General features: G+C 42.0%; 1 protein-coding gene across 1 annotated transcript in view; it reads left to right on the plus strand.

Moving 5' to 3' along the window:
• The window catches only part of LOC126162578 (serine-threonine kinase receptor-associated protein), a 70,084-nt gene that overhangs the window by 12,578 nt on the left and 36,901 nt on the right, over positions 1-20,605 (plus strand). The window contains exons 2-3 of the mRNA XM_049919173.1: positions 5,514-5,653; positions 18,496-18,646. Coding sequence (XP_049775130.1) covers positions 5,514-5,653; positions 18,496-18,646 — 291 coding nt within the window. The remainder of the gene's footprint in view (positions 1-5,513; positions 5,654-18,495; positions 18,647-20,605) is intronic.

Consider the following 20,605-nt stretch of genomic DNA (forward strand, 5'->3'; position numbering starts at 1 on the left):
CTTTCTTTTTCCACTACTCAGTTTTCTTATTATTTTCAAAGCAGGAGGTACCTCTAAATTATAACAAGCAAAATCCAATTTGCTAATAGCTTCCCTATTAGGAATATAAATGTCATTAACAAGGTTACATGATTCTGGTTCTGGATTCATGATAAATATTTTTCAGTAAAAATTTGAGCCCAGAGAATTTCCAGGAATCACATTCAGTTTCACTCAGGAAGCTGTTTTATTCACACTTAATAAGGGCAAATATTCAAGTTTTATTTGCCTCAAGCCTTTAATAACTGGCTTTTCATTAACTTTGAATGGATCAGAGCACTTTTTCAAAAATAGTGATTGTACTTCAGAATAATTTTTTCTCCATGATACTCGCAAACTGATGATACAAAGAACTGACTTGTAATTTAAACAAGTTCATTAACATTTTTTAAATTTTTTGAAACTGAACATAAACTGTATTATGATGTACTTCACTTGCTATCTGTCCAATAGAGCACTGTTCATCCATTTTATTGTATTCCAGTTAGTCTTTCAAATTTATTTATTGTTAAATTTTAAAATTATATTAGTTAATAAAAAATACACTCATGACAAAGCTCATTTAATATCCTACACATTCAGTTACGTATGTACATCCATTCTGAGGTTTCTGAGCAGACTTACAACAACAGTGCCATGCACAGTAAATGTAGTGGGGGTAAACAGTTCATGTACTGAATTGTTACTGACTACTGGGCTCTGTACAGACCTGGTATTCTGTCCACTGAGCTCCTGTACTCACTTCTCTCGAGGACTAAACTCGTGCAAAAAAACTGTAGCCTTCTCAACAGTAGAGAAATTTCACATGCGTATTATTTTATGTTTATAATTTTGAACATGTAATAATGTGCTTTGTAATTGAGAATAAACTTAGATGTAAACGTGGGCAATTTTTTCAACATAAAACTAAAACAAAAGTTCCTATTGTTTAATATTTTACTTTAATAAACAGCACTAACTTAATATATGGTGATAGTGTCAACTAAATATAAATTACAACTAAATTTTATTACACTGAAACAATTAACAATAGCAATAGGCAACAACCGTAAGATCAGTCGTAGTATAATGTGAATTATTGCCTCATAATTCAAAAATTCATATTTTTGTTTACAGTCTAATATCAGTGTTGTGATTTTTACAGTACTTTGCTATTATATGGGTGTATAAAATGCGCAAAAACCAAATTTTTATATTCAGTCCCACCCAAGATAACTAGCCCCAAACTTTACAAAAAATAAGATTTTTCAAATTTCAAAAATTTATAAAAATATAAGGAAACATATGTCAGTGTTCTTTCACTAGATAAGGCTAGTAGTTTATGATAACTAACCAGAGAAAAAAATGCACTCTCATAAAGCACTCTTTGGTAGTTATTTTTGGGTCTAAAAAGTCTATTTTCTAAATTGTCAATACCAAACTTTGGCGGTCAGTTTGATTATTTCTGAATTTAGGGTATTTTGGGTAATAAACCGTGTTGTCGAGGAGACGTTCCTAAAAACAATCATGTTAGTTGCAGTGTTGTAAGTTAACACAGTGCAGAGATATTCAGCTTAATGCTAATGTCTCCAAATTGAAAATTCACCAATAAAAATGACTACCATTTTGTAATGGTGCAAGGTAAAATGCTTTAAAAAACTGTTTTGAGCTTCTCAATTATTGGTTAATCAAATATAAAAAATCAAAAATAATGTAAAAATGGTCAAGTGATCATCAAGGTACTTTCAGTAGGTGATGGAGTTACACAAAGTGACTTCCATATACGTTTGGAATGCTGTTACAGTGTAATATATTAGATCTGATTATCATCTGCAGACAGTAGTTTGTGTATTTGTTGCTCAGATGAAATGCTACCACTTTTATCTTCTGTATCTTTGGTTTGAGTTTCTACCTCTAGAGGCAAATGCCGGGATGGTTCCTTTGAAAGGGCACGGCCGATTTCCTTCCCCATCCTTCCCCCACCTGAGCTTGTGCTCCGTCTCTAATGACCTCGTTGTCGACGGGACGTTAAACACTAATCTCCTCCTCCTCCTCCTCTACCTCTAGAAATAATTATCCAGTTCTTCTTGTAGGTCGTTCGCCTGAGAGAGATTGGTCGTTTGAGCCAATAGGTAAATGTCATCAGTGTATATAAATCTGTGAGCCAGTGTTTGACAAGCCATGGTTCATATCAGGCAAATAGTATTGGTCAGTTTGTGGAATTATCTGTGTGTGTGTGTGGTCAGAATAAAGGTTAACCGTACACTGACAATAAGATTCTTCTGGGTTTTTGACCTCATTGTCAGCTATAAAATTCCAACGTTTCGGCAACTATTGCAAGCCGCTTTCCTCTGGGTGTATTGCTAACTGCTGAACGGGCACTAGTTTAACTACTTATACTATGGTGGAGTGCTGTCATTGGATATGAGGGTGAGGAGGAAGGGTATTGGGTGCTCTTTTGTTGGTCTTTGCATTACATGTTGTCATGGGCAGAAATAGGCGTTTTCCATTGGAATTTCCTTTGTTGCTTTACATTGGTGGAAATCAGCAAATAGGGAATTGAGCGGTGACTGCAGCATAGTGCTATTTACTAACTGCCTAGTATTGGCTAGGGCAAGTCAGATTCAGTGTACCCTCCGCCGCTGTGGCCTACCGCGTTCCTGTTGCTTAGCCTGTTCAGTAAGGCTGTCATTGCTGGCAGCTAAGATGCTGGGAGCCAGTACCCGTCTTCTCTATTTGTGTTGTCAGATCGCTTGGCTATTTGTATAGTTTCTCTGATCTTCCCCCTCAAGCTAAACGGCTATTTTGCCAATATGTGGACCTCTTGAAATTTAGTCTTCATCCTGCACTGTCCCTGGTGCTCTGCCACTGCTGATTTCTTGCCTTGTTTGAGATGGATACATCTCCTGTGTTCAGATAATCTTGTGCTTATTGGACGCCCAGTCTCGCCCATACTGATGAAACCGTTTAGCTTGAGGATGATGATCAGAGGGGCTGTAGAAATAGCAAAGTGTCCTGACATCATGAATAGAGAAGACTGGTACCGACTCCCAGCATCTTGACTACCAGCAGTGAAAGCCTTGCAGGAGGACAGCTCTCGCAAAGCAACAGGCATGCGATAGACTACAGTGGCAGAGAGTACACAGTCTCATGCACCCTAGCCGATACCAAGCAGTTGGTAAACAGCACTACACTGCAGTTGTCGCTCAATTCACTATTTGTCGATTTCCACCAATAGCAAGCAATAAAGGAAACTCAAATGTGAAACACCTATTTCTGCCAATGACAGCACACAATGCATAACCAATAAAAGAACACCTGCTACCCCTTTTCCTCACCCTCATATCCAATGACAGCACCCCTCCATAGTATATAAGTAATTAAATTAGTGCCCATTCAGCAATTAGCAATACACCATGAAGAAGGCATCGTGCAATAGTCACCATAACGTCGTAATTTTATAGTGGACAATGCTGTCACAAACCCAGAAGAATTTTATTGACAGTGGCAATGGCCTTGGAAGCCTATGTTTGCAGTTAACCATACAGTTATTAAACATTTATGCTATAAGGTGGTGATCTTGATTCAAGGAATGGCAGTAGAATATAGTACATTACCAGTCCAGGTGAAAGATATTTCATAGGCTTGTGTACGAGGTCTGTTCAAAAAATTCTGGAAAATTCGTAATTTTGCACCTGTGGTGTGTTGAAGTGCAGTGCAGTTGGCATCCCTGCACATGCCTGTTTTGTAATGTGTAACTGACAGGTTTCATTCTTGTATGTATGTTAGTTATTGTTTGGTGCTGTATTGAGTGGAACGTTGTGTTTCACAGTTTGTGAATTTCAAGATTGCAGAATTAGAGGAGCAAGGATCTGCATTATCTGCATGACACTCAAAAAAACCTGGACAGTCACACCAAATGATGCAGGAAGCCTTTGGTGTTACAAAAGTTTCACACGGCTTAAAAATGGCCATACGGAAGTTAAAGATGTCCCTCATTCAGGGCACCCTTCAACATTTACAAATGACGCTCGTGTCAGGACCATCAACAAAATTGTGCATGCCAGTCAGTCAGTCTAAGTCTGACTGTCAGAGAGATTGCAAGAGACCATAACATTTCAGGTGGATCATGTCATGAAGCCAGAAACAGCATCTTGGAATGCATCATGTTGTTGCCAAGTTCGTCCTACAGCTCACGAGTTAAGACAAGAAAGAACTTTGCCTTGTAATCTGTGAAGAGCTTTTGGGTTATGCAAATGAGAATGAGATGTTCTGTAAGAGAGTAATAAGTGATGGTGACATATGGGTTTATGGTTAAGATGTTGAGATCAAGGTTCAGTCTTCACAGTGGGACTGGGAAATGTTCTCAAAGACCAAAAAGGGCTTGTCAGATCAGGTCAAATGTGAAAACCATGCTGATAGTTTTCTTTGACTTTGAAGGATTAGTTCATCATGAATTTGTGCCATAGGGATAAACTGTTAATCAATGGTACTATCAAGACAAGTTGCGAAGTCTGCGAGAAAAGATGAGAAGGAAACAGCCTGAAATGTGGCAAGACAATTCATGGCTCTTGCATCATGATAACACACTCACACATTCATCTCTGTTGGTGCATGACTATTGCACAAAAAATGAAATCACTGTCCTGTCTCATCCAGATCTGGCCCCTATGGACTTTCTTTTTATTTCCAAAGTTGAAAGCTCCATTGAAAGGACAAAGATTTCTAACGATAGGTGAAAAAGAAGAAAATTGGCAGAAGGCACTTATGCCATCCAGCACGAGGTGTACCAAGACAGCTTCCAGAAGTGGAAACTGTATTGGATGCAGTGTATCAATTGTGGAGGAGAGTATTTCGAAGGAGACCATCTACGATAAGTAAAAAGTAAGCATAGCAAAATTTTGTGCTCAAAGTCCTGGAATTTTTTAAATAGACCTCGTACATTGATTGCCGTTCCTTCTTTACTCCTGACCAGGAGCATACAAATATTATTGCCGGATGGTGGCAACAAGATATGCATCTTCAGTGGTAAGCTGAATCATGAATGTATTCAACAGTTATTTGCTTTTTGTTCTCAGATTATCATTAAAGCTTCTTGGAAATTAAGAAATCACCTTAACATTTCCCTGTAGTTCTGTTGCCAAATATCAGTTGGCAGTGTTAAGAACATTCCAGTTTCCCTGATCTCGAAAAGTTCCATTCATATGTTGCAATGTATGCATGCGGAACTACAGGTTGCTGAAGACAGTGTGGCTCTCTCTTCAGTACTACCTCTTTGATGTAGCCAAGATTGCCGCGCACATACGGGCGGGTTCCTTAAATTACAAAGCTTATATTATTTACATTTTTGTGTCGCTTAAATACACATAACTGGAAGTTAATCACTTTCAGATGAAGTTTGGGAACATTCAGGAGCCTACTGCTGCTGCTGCTGCTGCTGCTGCTGCTGCTGCAACTAATGTTGGTGGTGACGACTTTTCCTACTTTGTTTACAGATGGCAAGCCCATGCTACGCCAGGGAGACACAGGTGACTGGATTGGCACATTTGAGGGTCATAAGGGTGCTGTTTGGGGTGTTGCACTAAACCCGCAGGCATCAAAAGCTGCCACAGGTGCAGCTGATTTCAATGCCAAGGTCAGTTGTGAAGAGTTTTAAGAATTGTTTACTCATTTGTTTGATTATAAGAAAAGGTGAGCTAATGTTTTATATCATGAAATGGCCTGTTAGCTCTGCATTTTGAATTATTATTATTATTATTATTATTATTATTATTATTACTACTACTATCACTATTTTGATGGCCAGTTGCAAGTCAAAACCATGATATCTATCAAGCGTCTTCACAGTATTTTTGAGGCACATTTTCCAAATATTTTCTGCACCTTATTATGACAATCAAGTAGGGGTGTTAGGTAAAACTTTTTAACTACATATCACATCACTTTTTCCAGTTTGTATCTGGATAAATACTTACCTGAAAGCTCTGTTCTATTCTCAAGCTTTAAAATGCTGTTTAATAGACAACCCTTCTATATTAGCCTACATTAGATCGGGCTGCAAACTGGTCCCTATCAGTTGAAAGAGGTACTAATCTTGCATAATTTCTCGTTTGAACATATACTGAAAAATATGTGCATACAAATAAATAATCGTTCTCGGACTGTTCTCTTGCTTGCACTTTTGGACTATATATAGGCAGCCTTTTTCCTGTGGCTTTGCACCCGATGCAGTCGACACTTATACTGAACACATCTCCTCCTCCCCCTCTCTGTGCCCACCTCTTCCTCCCTCTGTCTCTCCACCTCATCCTCCCACCTCTCTCTCTCTCTCTCTCTCTCTCTCTCTCTCTCTCTCTCTCTCTCTCTCTCCCCCTCCCCCTCTCCCCCCCTTTTTCTGTCTCTTCATATCCTCCTCCCCCTCTATTTGTCCATTTATTCCTCCCCCTCTCTCTGACTGTACTCCTCCCCCCCCCCACTCTTTCCGACTTCACCTCCCCCTCTTCCTTTTCCACATACATCTCCCCCCCATCTCTCTTTGCACCCCTCTATCCTACTCAACCTGTCCCCAGCCATTCTTATCGGCATGTGTAGCCTTTGCAACACAGTTCAATGAATTGGGTCAATAATAACCCCACAATGCATTGGCATGCAGGGCAGCCTATATGTGAGGGCCCAGAAAACCATTTCTTGCCATTGACATGTAGGCTGCCTTGAAGAGCAGGTTGATTTGGCAGGTCAGTGCCATTCCTTCACAACATGCCTGTCATACAAAGTAGTCTGTATGGCAGAGACTGGAAAAACACATACTTGCCTGTATCTCCATTCCTATTGGAGCCTGGAGGCTATGACCCACCCACCCACCTGTCAATGGTGATGCTCATGAGGCCTGCTATTTCTGTGCCAAAGGGTTTGGGAGGAGATCCCGGTCATACATACATACACCCTGCTGTATTCAAAACAGATTCAAATTATCCATTCAGTTGGTGAATAATATTGAATCATAGCAGATACAGGTTGAGATTGAACTACCATATTTACTCGAATCTAAGCCGCGCTTTTTTCCAGTTTTATTAATCCAAAAAAACTGCCTGCGGCTTAGAATCGAGTGCAAAGTAAGCGGAAGTTCTGAAAAATGTTGGTATGTGCCGCCACAACTTCTGTCGCCGCACATATGTAGCGCTACACAGGCATGCTTTGCAGGCACAAAGATAAAATACTGGCACCAAAACCTATGCGTCAGTAAATAAATTAAAAGAAAAGGTAGAAGAATGTAAACATTATGCCATGTATTCTTTTGTGTTTGCTGCTATCTCATTTAAATCCTGTCTGCCTAATAAACTACGAAACTAGAGTGAGACAACAGCAAACGTGGAAGAATATACATATCATGTCATGTTTATATTCGTATTATTCTCATGCTGAATAGTGACACAGTCAGAAATGAAGCACGGCAACTGACTAGATTTTTTAAATCTGAGATGACTCTTAATTTCTGTGCAGAATGTAATGTACGAAAGAGGCGTCTGCAAAGATTTACAAATGGAGAAAAATATTCGCTAAACTTGCATTCAGAACATCTTCCATCATACAGTCTATTATTTGGTTCTTGTTGATCATGATCAAAGAAAGCAGTAGTGTAAGTAACAACAAATAGCAGTCTCCTGCCGTTGATTCCCTTATGAGACAATTCCTCTATTTTTTTTATTCTAAGCCGCAGTAGCACGCATAAAAAGCAAACCATGCCGCGAGCGGCGACAGGTCGTAAACTCTCATTATCGGAATGCGACAACAATGCATTACACAGTAGAATAATGCATTTTCAGCGTAGAATGACGTAAAAACCTGTAACAAAGAGAACGGCACTTATCAGATCAAACCAAAATAAGCAATCGATTCAAACCAGATGAAGCACGTGAAAAAGGAAGGGTACCCATATAAATATGGACGGAGCGCCTGACACACAGCAATGGCTACTTCGTAAAGCTTAACTGTTGAGCTTATGACTTGAACCAAACTACTGTAGCTGTATCTTCATTCATTCAACCTCAGTTATGTCTCATGTTACAATGGACCAACTTTGTTTTGATTCGGAGGGGTGGTCTAAAACTTTTCTCTCCCCTTGAATTTAGAGTCTGAAATTTCAGGTGTGGCTTAGATTCGGGAAAATTTTATTTCCCTTGATTTCGAGTCTCATTTTTCAGGTGTGGCTTAGATTCGAGTAAATACGGTAGGCTCTGCACTTGTTGGAGTGGCTTGCTGATCACACTTTTCACTGAATTAGTCCGCAGGGGATCATGGTTCGGCAGCAATTGTTTATTGTATGATGATGACAGGTGTTACATGTGAAGATCTGGAGCTATTTGGTGAAGAAGATTGTATGTGACTAATGCCAAAAATGCCATATTATCAATTAGGATGAATTGGCATAGGCAACTCAAAGTATCCTGTTGCAGAGCATGTTCTACAACTTGATATTGGTGACCTCATAGCCTGTTTTACCACACGTACCATCTGGATTCTTTCCCCAGACACAAGTTTCTCAGAACTCTGCAGGTGGGAACTACAACTAAAACATGTCCTTGGTTCTCATCCCCCACCTGGCCTTAATGTACATTAATTTCTCCTGTCTCAGCTTTTCTTCACTGTAACTAGTCTCTGCTTTACTCCGTTGTAGTTTTCTACATGTTTCACTGCCTTTCCCGTCCATTTTTCACCACCATCCCCCACTACTGTTACAGACAATGCACTTATCTTTTCACTCTTATTAACTTATGCACAAGATTTTAATAGTAATCTCTGTCTTGCATAGTACCCTGTCTTCCACCTTTAAGCTCTCAGGTTTTCAAACCTCGTCCAATGCAGTCCCCACCAATCAGTCTTTCCTTCTCATGCCGTACGGTAAGTCTCCCCTGACCTGCAGTTCTGGGTGACTGTCGCAAATTCTGCCCCTTTTTCTAGACCTCTCCAGTCCTTTTTCCTTCACCCTTCTTCCTGCACCTTCAACCCTTCTGCCTGAAGAAGGAGCCACTGACTCCAGAAGCTTGCCAATCACAACAGTCTTTTATGTGTGTGTTGTGCTGCCACTTAGTGAGTTGATTTTTTGTCTATCCAACTAAATAATTTAGGATATGGTTATAATAGAAGGAAACATTCCACGAAGGAAAAATATACCTAAAAACAAAGATGATGTGACTTACCAAATGAAAGTGCTGGCAGGTCGACAGACACACAAACGAACACAAACGTACACACAAAATTCAAGCTTTCGCAACAAACTGTTGCCTCATCAGGAAAGAGGGAAGGAGAGGGAAAGACGAAAGGATGTGGGTTTTAAGGGAGAGGGTAAGGAGTCATTCCAGTCCCGGGAGCGGAAAGACTTACCTTAGGGGGAAAAAAGGACGGGTATACACTCGCGCGCACACACACACACACACACACACACATATCCATCCACACATATACAGACACAAGCACTGCTTGTGTGTATGTTTGTGTTTGTTTGTGTGTCTGTCGACCTGCCAGCACTTTCATTTGGTAAGTCACATCATCTTTGTTTTTAGGTATATCAACTAAATAATTTTATCAATAATTGATTGCTTTCATGGTTATACTACTATAATTGTGATACAGAAGAGTGCTAATTGTGTTTACACTTTAAAACATCACTCCTTAATTGCTCTAGAAAATTGGTGAAAGGCAGAGGCTGTCTAAATGGTAACTAAAACAATTGTTAGCGCTACATGACTTAAAATTCTTGACCACAGCCGAGCATGGCCGAATTGCGTGGAATGCATGAATATACCAGACTGCTGGATACCATATTAACGGGCTTATCCTGTAGTAGGTGCTAACTTTTACCAGACGATACTGGGCCTGTTAAATTATTCATACATCATTGGCATCCCCTACGGGTCTGGGGGTTAGAATAGGCCCGAGGTATTCCTGCCTGTCGTAAGAGGGACTAAAAGGAATCTCACACGTTTCGGCCTTTATGTGATGGCCCCCTGTAGGGTTTGATCTCCATTTTTCAAAATTTTCCCGAAGAGCAAGCCAATTTGCGAAGGGCACCTTTCATGGTGCGTCATGTCCATTATGTGCCAAGGCCTATCGCGTCCTTTGTCGACGTGGGTCTGCACTTCCGCTCATTCTCCAACTGTTGGGCAAGGTAACCCTCCTGGGTGCGTATTTATCCATCAACTGTGCAGTGTTGTTTCCTACACTGATGATAATGGATTTGATTGCTTGGTTGTACTTGCTATCCAGCACGTTAGCAGTCTCTAAGCATTCATGGGCTCAATTCAACACACAGAAGTATGACCCCAAATCGTTCCCCTCCCTGGTCACACTATGGGAGGAACGTCAGGCTAAGGATGGCAGCGGCTCTTATTCATCCCAGTACCTTGTGTGTTTGAGACCTGATAGGGAATGTTTCATGACGATGAAGCCTCAGTTTTTTGTTGAGCATTTAGAGGAAAAGTTTGGGGAGGTGGAGGGCTTGTCCGAAATGAGATCTGGGTCAGTCTTGATCAAAACAGCATCCTCTGCCCAGTTACGGGTGTTACTGGCTTGCGAGAAGCTGAGGGATGTTTCTGTAACCATCACACCCCATGAGAGTTTAAATATGGTACAGAGTATCGTATTTCACAGGGACTTTTTTTTGCAGTCTGACGATGAGCTGTGTGCCAATTTAGAGCGGCAAGATAAACATTTCGTTTGGTGTATCCACCGGTGTCAGGGATAATCAGATTGCCACCAGCACCTCCATCTTGGCCTTCGAAGGTTATACATTACCCGAGAAGGTCAAGGTGTTGGTCTACTGCTGTGATGTAGAGCCCTATATACCTCCCCCAATGTGATGCTTTAAATACTGAAAGTTGGCCATATGTCTTTCTGCTGTGCTTCCAGCATCACATGTCGAGATTGCGGATGCCCATCACATCCCAATACTCCATGTGCCGTGCCTCCCATCTGTGTGAACTGCGGAGAGCACCATTCGCCTTGCTAGCCTGACTGCGGGATTCTCCAGAAAGAAAGGAAAATAATGGAGTGGAAGACCCTGGACGGGCTGACCTACACTGAGGCTAAGAGGAAATTTGAATGCCTACATCCTGTGTGTATGACATCTTACGCCACCGCTACAACAGTTCTAGCCCCATCAGCTCCACCAACCCCAGTCACCTCTCAGAGCGAGAAGACTATACCTGCCCCCTTAATGGTGGGGAGCACTTCCCTCTCTGTTGCTCCTGCACCACCTACTTTGGGAGCAACCCCCCCCCCCCCCCAAACCATCAGGGATATCAGTCCCCGCTTCTGCACCAGAGAAGCGTAAGTCATCCTTGGCTTCTATCGCTAGGAAGGGGTCCCTTCCCAGGTTTCTGCTAGTGGGAAAGATGACACCTGCCAGTGGCTGAAGAGCCCAGAAGCAGCTGGTCGTAGAGCTTCAGTCTCGGAGACTGAGTCAGTGAGTTCCTCCCAGCCAGGGAAACTCAAAGAGAAGCTAGAGAAATCCAAAAATAAGATCCCCAAGACAAAGGGAATTGTGGCGGTACCCACACCACTACTACCTACAAGCTCTGTGTCTGTGGATGAGGTGGAGATTCTGGCATCTGTTGAGGACATAGATCTTGCCCGACCCTCAGACACAGTGGATATACCGGGTGATCAAAAAGTCAGTATGAATTTGAAAACTTAATAAACCACAGAATAATGTAGATAAAGAGGTAAAAATTGACACATGCTTGTAATGACATGGGGTTTTATTAGAACCAAAAAAATACAAATGTTCAAAAAATGTCCGACAGATGGTGCTTCATCCGGTCAGAATAGCAATAATTAGCATAACAAAGTAAGACAAAGCAAAGATGATGTTCTTTACAGGAAATGCTCAATATGTCCAACATCATTCCTCAACAATAGCTGTAGTCAAGGAATAATATTGTGAACAACACTGTAAAGCATGTCCGGAGTTATGGTGAGGCATTGGCGTTGGATGTTGTCTTTCAGCATCCCTAGAGATGTCGGTTGATCACGATATACTTGCGACTTCAGGTAACCCCAAAGCCAATAATCTCACGGACTGAGGTCTGGGGACCTGGGCGGCCAAGTATGACGAAAGTGGCAGCTGAGCACATGACCATCACCAAACGATGCGCGCAAGAGATTTTTCACGCGCCTAGCAATACTTTTTTTTTCTTTTTTCGTAGTAAAACCCCATGTCATTCCAAGCATGTGTGTCAATTTTTACCTGTATATCTACATTATTCCATGGTTTATTAAGTTTTCAAATTTATACTGACGTTTTGATCACCTGGAAGACTGCTCACGCAATAAGTCGGTGGCAGCACGTGACCCTGAGATGTAAACTGCCTCATTGAATTTTCCAAGCCTTCCCAGTCTCGCGATGTCATCATCCTCCAGTGGAATTGTGGCGGTTTTTTCCACTGCCTGGCTGAGCTATGGCAACTGTTAAGCTTTACACCTGCTTTCTGCATTGCCCTCCAGGAAACCTTGTTCCCAGCAGTGCAGACCCCCGCCCTCCACAGATATAATGGATATTACAGGAACCGTAGCAACTGTAATAGAGTATCAGGCGGGGTTTGCGTTTATGTCCTAAACTGTCTGTGCCCCCTTCAAACCCCTCTTGAAGCTGTGGCTGTCAGAATAAGGATGACACGGGAAATAAATATCCGCAGTGTATATCTTCCTTCAGATGGTGCAGTATCCCTGAATGTTTTAGCTGCACTGATGGATCAGCTCCCTAAACCTTTCTTACTTTTGGGAGATTTTAATGGCCATAACCCCTTGTGTGGTGGCACCGTGCTTACTGGCCGAGGAAGAGATGTTGAAACTTTACTGTATCAGTTCGACCTCTGCACCTTAAATACTGGGGCCGCCACACATTTCAGTGTGACTCATGGTAGTTACTCAGCCAGTGATTTATCAATTTGCAGCCCAGAACTTCTTCCATCTATCCACTGGAGAGCCACGACAACCTGTGTGGTAGTGACCACTTCCCCACCTTCCTGTCATTGTCCCAGCATCAGGCCCACTGACACCTGCTCAGATGGGCTTCAAACAAGGCGGACTGGGAAATTTTCACCTCTGCTGTCACCGTCGAATCTCCCCCACACAGAAACATCGATGTGATGGTTGAGCAGGTAACTACAACAATCATTTCTGCAGCAGAAAACGTGATCCCTGGCTCTTTAGGGTGCCCCCGGCGAAAGGCAGTCTCTTGGTGGTCACTGGAAGTTGCTGAAGCAATTAAGGAGCGTCAGCGAGCTCTGCAGCAGCATAAGCAGCCCCCTTCCCTGGAGCACCTCGTAGTCTTTAAACGGCTCTGTGCCCGTGTTCACCATCTTACCAAATGATGGAAGCAGGAGTGTTGGTCGAGATAAGTCTCGACCATTGCGTGCTCTGTCACTTTCCCAAGTCTGAGCAAGGATCAAACATGTTTTCAGGTACCAGACCCCAAGATGTGTTTCTGGTGTTAACATAAATGGCGTGTTATCTACTGATGCATTCGCGATTGCTGAGCACTATGCTCGAGCCTCTGTATTGAACTACCCCCAGCCTTTCGCACTCTCAAACGGCAGCTGGTAGGACTGGTAGGGAAAGTCCTTTTGTTCACTACACGCTACATTGAATCCTGTAACACCCCATTTATAGAGTGGGAGCTCGTCAGTGCCCTTGCGCATTATCCTGACACTGTTCCTGGGCCAGATCAGATAGTCAGATGATTAAACATCTCTCATCGGACTACAAGTGACATCTCCTCATCATCTTCAACCGGACCTGGTGCGATGGCATCTTTCCATTGCAATGGAGGGTGAGCACCATCATTCCGGTGCTCAAACTCAGTCAAAACCTGCTTGATGTGGATAGCTATCAGCCTAACCTAGCTTTGTAAGCTGCTAGAACATACGGTATGTCTGCAGTTGGGTTGGGTCCTGGAATCAGTTGGCCTACTGGCTCTGTGTCAAGGCAGCTTCCACCAGGGTCACTCTACCACTGATTATCTTGTCCCCCTTGAGTCCACTATCTGAACAGCCTTTTCCAGACGCCAACAACTGCTTGCCATCTTTTTTGATTCACGAAAAGTGTAGGAGATGACATCGTATCCTTGCCACTTTATGCAAGTAGGTTCTCAGAGGCCTACTCCTGGTTTTTATCCAAAATTTCCTGTCGCTTTGTACTTTCCGTGTCCAAGTTCGGGCCTCCCATAGTTCCATCCATATCCAGGAGAATGGAGTCCTGCAGAGCTCTGTATTGAGTGTGTCTCAATTTTTAGTGGCAATTACTGGTGTAGCAGCAGCTGTAGGACCGCCTGTCTCACCTTCTATGTATGCAGCTGACTTTGTGTTTCATACTGCTCCACCAGTACTGGTGTTGCTGACCGGCACCTACAGGGAGCCATCCACAAGGTGCAGTCATGGGCTCTAGCCCACTGTTTCCAGTTTACGGCGGCAAAGTCGTGTGTTATGCTCTTCTGTCGGTGTCGTACCGTTTATCTGGAACCAGAACTTTAACTTACTGACAATCCTCTCACTGTAGTGGAGACATCAATTCTTAGGACTGGTTTTAGACGCCGGTTTGACTTGGTTTCCTCACCTTTGTCAGCTTAAGCTGAAGTGCTGGCCGCACCTCAATGCCCTCCGCTGCCTGAGCAACACCAACTGGGGTGCAGATTGCTCTAAGCTGCTGCAGCTCAACAGAGCTCTTGTTAAATCCCACCTTGACTATGGGAGCCTGGTTTACGGTTCGGCAGTGCCATCAGTGCTGCGATTACTCGACCCAGTGCATCACTGTGGTGTTCACCTAGCAACAGGAGCTTTTAGGACGAGTCTGGTGACCAGCATCCTGGTGGAGGCCGGAGTCCCTCTATTGAAGGTTAGGTATGCACAACTGCTGGCCAGTTATGTTGCATATGTTCATAGTTCTCTTGCACATCTGAATTACCATCTCCTTTTCCCACCCACAGCAGTTCACCTCCCAGGTCAGGGCTTACAATTGCAGTTTGTGTCTGATCCCTTCTTTCTGAACTGAAGTCCTTGCCTTTACCACAGGGGCGGGCAGGAATCCTGCACGTGTGCGGTGCACTTGCACGCGTGCAGTTAACAGGTCTTCTGCGTGCACACAGGGGCAAGCTGGCCACCCGCTTACCTCCCCTCCCCACCATACCTTCTGTCCACTCCTTCCTCTGTAATGCGTTTTGTTTTTCTAGCTTGCTTTATTGAATGATGGAATAAGGTTAGCAGGAGTGCTTGAAATAAATCATGGTTTGAAAGAGTACCTATTAACTACGATACGTTTTATTTAATTATCACAAGTGGAGTTTACAATACGTTTAATATCTGGAACAAAATTTCTGCATACAGACAAACCCAAACGGTTACGTAAATTTTCATCACTGATGTTTGCTCTTAATCGAGGCTTATTAATTCAGCAAATGGTTTTCCCCGCTCTCACTATATTAAGCGCAATTTTATAGCTTGCACGTACCGCTGGGCTATTATTGTTATCGTCCTCAAAAATTGAAAACAGTGCTCCATAAAATGTTAAATCAGTTAGATGAGAGACATGACGAGAGAAAGTCGCAGATCTCTGATGACAACGGCAACTAGGACAGATGCATCTAATATCATCAGGTCGCTGTTCTCAAGCTCAGTCAATTTCCCCATCTGCTCAGAATCCGACAATAAATTGTACTCGTCCTTGTGAAATTTATTATAATGGCCTTCAATACTAAACTTCCGCTAACCATTTCGAATTTTCACGTTTTTGCACAAAGAAAAAATGATTCTCCCATTACTTTTTAAAAGATAGCAAATCTCCACGTCTCCGTTTTGTTGATTCACTCTGCATTTTCCGGTTCTTGAAATACAAAGTTCACTACGTAGTGGTCGCTTCGCATCAACGTCCGTGGCTTAGCCTTGTACAACACTGCCGCAACCTGCCTGCTGTCGCCACTGCCCCATTAGACGATTGCACGCGAGCAGCACACGTGCAGCGCTGTGCGCTCACGAGCCGCGTGCAACGTTTGCCCGCCCCTGCTTTACCACCTATAATTGAGGTCCATTCACGTACACCTCCATAATGTACACCTAAGCTGTGGCTTCGCTTGGACTTTTCACATGGCCCTAAAGACTCAGTTAACCCTGCGGCTCTCTGCGTCCACTTCCTCTCGATTCTTGACATGTATTGAGGCCATGAAGTGTTTTACACCGACAGCTCGATGGCTGATGCTCACGTCGGCTTCGCGTATATCCATGATGGACATGTTGAACAGCATTCCTTGCCCGATGGCTGCAGTGTTTTCACTGCTGGGCTGGTGGCTGTATCTCATGATCTTGAGTTCATCCATTCACGCTTCATGCCCTGGGGAGTGGTTTCTTCTGTGTACTGACTTCTTGAGCAGCCTACAAGCTATCAACCAGTGTCACCTTCGTCATCCTTTGGTAGCAACCATCCAGGAATCCATCTATGACCTGGAACGGTCCAGTCACTCAGCGGTGTTTGTCTGGACCCCAGGTCACGTCGGAATCCCAGGCAACGAACTTGGTGACGGGCTGACCAAATGGGCTATGCAGAAGCTGCTTATGGAGATGGTCTTCTCTGCAACTGACCTGCGTTCAGTACTACACCACAAGGCTTTGCGGCTTTGGGAGACGGAATGGCGTAACCTCTTTATGCACAAATAACTGCGTGCCATTAAGGAGACTATGAATGTGTGGAAGACCTCCTCGCAGGTCTCTTGCAGGGACTCTGAGGTTCTGTCGGCTCCGTGTTGGCCGTGCTTGGGTGAGACATGGCTAACCCCCTCCTCCATGATGACCCACCTCACTGTCGCTGCGGTGCCCGGCTGACAGTGGCCCATATCTTGGTGCGTTGTCCTTCTTTGGCTGCCCTGCGACGGACTCTTCAGTTAAGAGACTCGTTGCCATTAATTATAGCTGACAACACCTCATCGGCTAATTTCGTTTTATGTTTTATATGTGGCGGTGGGTTTTATCGTTCCATGTATGTTTTCGCACTTGTCCATTGTCCCTTTGTGTTCTCCACTCTAATGCTTTTAGGCTGGATGCATTATTAGTAGTGTTGGTTGTCCTCCTGTCGTTCTTCTGGCAACTAACATCATTGGCTGTAAGGACAGACAACATTTTTGAAGTAATACTGGAAACTTTGACAATTGCGTCAAACAGCTAGTCTGACAGTGCAAACGGTAGTGAAATATTGTAAACGTGACTACAAACAATCGATGCTATTACATCAGCAGCAGTCACCAAAGGCAAGATGGTTATGAAAAAAGCAGAGGTTAAACTTACAGGGACTGCTATCAACTTATTTAACAGACAAACTGAGAATGTTCAATTCAGATGTAGCAAATGCGTAAAAATTGTGGTTAAAGTAATAAACGGCAGCAAAGAACCACCCTCATTTAATGATACCATTTGTAGAATATCATGGAAACAGATATGACCACTGCACCCTCACTGCAAGAGAGTTTGCAGGGATGCTAAAATAAAAAGTTAATAGCAATGCATGCATCTGTAAGATATGCTGTATCTGAAGCCTACAATTATTTTCATAATCAGATGTGATAATAGATTTATCAAAAAATGGTAGGAAGTTGTGTTTATGCATAAAGTCAGTGAAAGGAACCAAACCTTCCATTCAGTTCCTCATGGAATGATCTCGTGCTGAAACTGAAGACTGCAGACAGAAAACAGAATTTTTAGATTCACAATAAACAGTGTATTCACAGAAGAGAATACTACCATTTCACCATTGTTTGACTGCCCCTTGGATTTACAAATGACTTGTCTCAATATTAGCACCCATGGCATTAAAAAGAATGAAGACTACTTAAAACAGATAAGGCAACATGCCCTAGTGGATTTCACGTTAGACTTAACATTGAAGACATCACAGAATTAGCACCGTCCTAGCTTATATTTATCAAGAATCACTCTTGAAGTGAATAGTTCGTATGACTGGAAGAGTGGGGGCAGCAATCTGTGGTTGTTTGCTGATGATGCTGTGGTGTACGGTAAGGTGTTGAAGTTGAGTGACTGCAGGAAGATAAGAGATGACTTGGACAAAATTTCTAAATGTCGATAAATGTAAGTTAATGTGGATGAGTAAGAACAACAATGGCTTTTCATTGTAGTTTGACCAATAAACTATGCCTCCACACCATTCAAAAAAGATAATTGTTTCACCTTTTTTCTGTCATAGCACCAGTTGATACTCTGCTTATAAGTGTGCAGTTGTGTGCTACGTATATGTGACAAAAATATTTCGCGACTTGTTTCCATATGGCTGTTTCATGTGTCATTGTAGTGATATTTCATCTTTTGTGTCAGTTGCTTTGTTTCTCAAAATTGCTGTTTTTGTGATTTTGCTCTAATATATGGAAATCAGTGTGTAATTATAACAGTAGTCCAATCAATTTATTCTGTGTATTATTCCTTTCAGGTGTGGGATGCTGTTTCCGGTGAAGAAATTCATTCTTTTCAACATAATCATATTGTAAAGAGTGTTAATTTTTCTTCGGATAGTGAACTTTTTGTAACTGGTAGCAACGAAAAGCTTATCAGAGTCTTTGATCTCAACAAACCAGAAGCAAGTAAGTACTTTTTCTGTTAGTTTCATGTTCCATGGTTCATTTTGCATGAAAAATTGCAATAGTATGGAACAAGTCATTTCACATTCACATTGGAAATTAATTTTTAAATATGGCTACATGCAGAACATTTATAAGCTTTGTTATTATTATTATTATTATTATTATTTTATTATTATTATTATTATTCAGATGTGAGGTAGTCATTTCTACCCACCACTTTTTACACATTACACTAATAGAAATTCTCCTTTCACTTTGTTTTCAAATTTTACTTTGCTATCAATGGGTAAGTTACCAAAATTTGTTGCTGCAGCATTGTGCACCCCTTTTGTGTTAATGTCTGAATGTCGTTTTTACTTCTGATATTGTAATTATACACATCATTGTTCCTTTTGAACTGCAATTGATGATTCACAACGAACTTCATGAGGGAGTAAATATACTGTGAACGAGTAGAATATGTCTAACTTTATTTGGAGGGAAATAGTACAGATTAAAAATTATTTCCAGTCCAGCCTTCACTTCTTTGGAAATACATCTACATCCATACTCTGCAAACTATCGCAAAGTGCATGGCAGAGGGTATGTCCCATTTTACCTGTTATTAGGATTTCTTCCTTTTCCATTTATCTATGGAGCATGGGAAGAATGATTGTTCGAATGTCTGTGTGTGTTCTCTAATTATTTTTATCTTGTCCTCACAGTCCGCATGTGAGCAATATGTAGTAAGTTCCTAGAGCCTTGAAACTTTGTTGGTGGGCTTTGCTGGTATAATTCACATCTTCAAGAATCTGCCAGTTCCATTTCTTCAGCATTACTGAATGACTCTCCCATGGGTCAAACAAACCTGTGACCATTTGTGCTGCCCTTCTCTGTATACATTCAGTATCCCTGTTAGTTCTAGTGTATGGTTCCCATACACATAAGCAACATTCTAGGTTAGGTCATATGAGTGATTTGTAAGCAACCTCCATTGTACAGTGATGGCACTTCCCCAGTACTCTACCAATAAATTAAAGTCTACCACCTACTTTATGCACAGCTGAACTTATTTGATCATTCTATTTCATATCTGTGTAAAGTGTACACCTGGGTATTTGTGCTAGTTCGCCAATTCCAACTGTGCCTCATTGATATTATAGTCATAGGATATTCCATTGTTTTTTCATTTTGTGAGGTGCACAATTTTGTATTTCTGAACATTTAATCCAAGTTGCCAATCTTTGCACCAGTCTGAAATCTTAACAAGATCTGACTGAATATTTATGAAGCTTTTTGAAATGTTACTTCATTATAGATAACTGCATCATCTGCGAAAAGCCTGATGTTACTATTAGTATTGTCTGTGGTGTCATTAATATGCAACATGAACAGCAAGGATATCAACACACTTCCCTTGTTCACACCCAAAGGTACTTCCACATCTGATGATGGATCTCCATCCGAGATAACATGCTGTGTCCTACGTACCGAAACGTCCTCAGTCCAATCAGAAACTTCACTTGATGCCCCATACTGATAGAACTTTCAACAATAAGTGTACTTGTGATACTGAGTCAAATACTTCGTGGAAATCAAGAAATACTGCAGCCATCTGACTGCCTTGATCCAAAACTTTCACTTTGTCTTGCGAGAAAAGTACAAGGCGGGTTTCACATGATGACTGTTTTGGTGAAGGCATGCTGATTGGCATGGAGGACGTTATTCTGTTCAAGGTACCTCATTAAGTTCAAGATTGCAATATGTTCTAAGATTCTAAAACAAATCAGTGTCAAGGATGTTGGACAGTAGTTTTATGGATCACTCCTACTACCCTTATTGGAGATGGGTGTTACCTATGCATTCTTCCAAATACAGTGCACAGTTTTTTATTCAAGGAATCTATGATAGATTATAATTAGAAGCGGGCTAATTCAGCTGCAAATTCAGTATATAATCTCATTGGGATTTCGGCTGTCT

Source organism: Schistocerca cancellata, chromosome 2 (assembly GCF_023864275.1).
Source record: "Schistocerca cancellata isolate TAMUIC-IGC-003103 chromosome 2, iqSchCanc2.1, whole genome shotgun sequence".
In the NCBI taxonomy this organism is placed as follows: domain Eukaryota; kingdom Metazoa; phylum Arthropoda; class Insecta; order Orthoptera; family Acrididae; genus Schistocerca; species Schistocerca cancellata.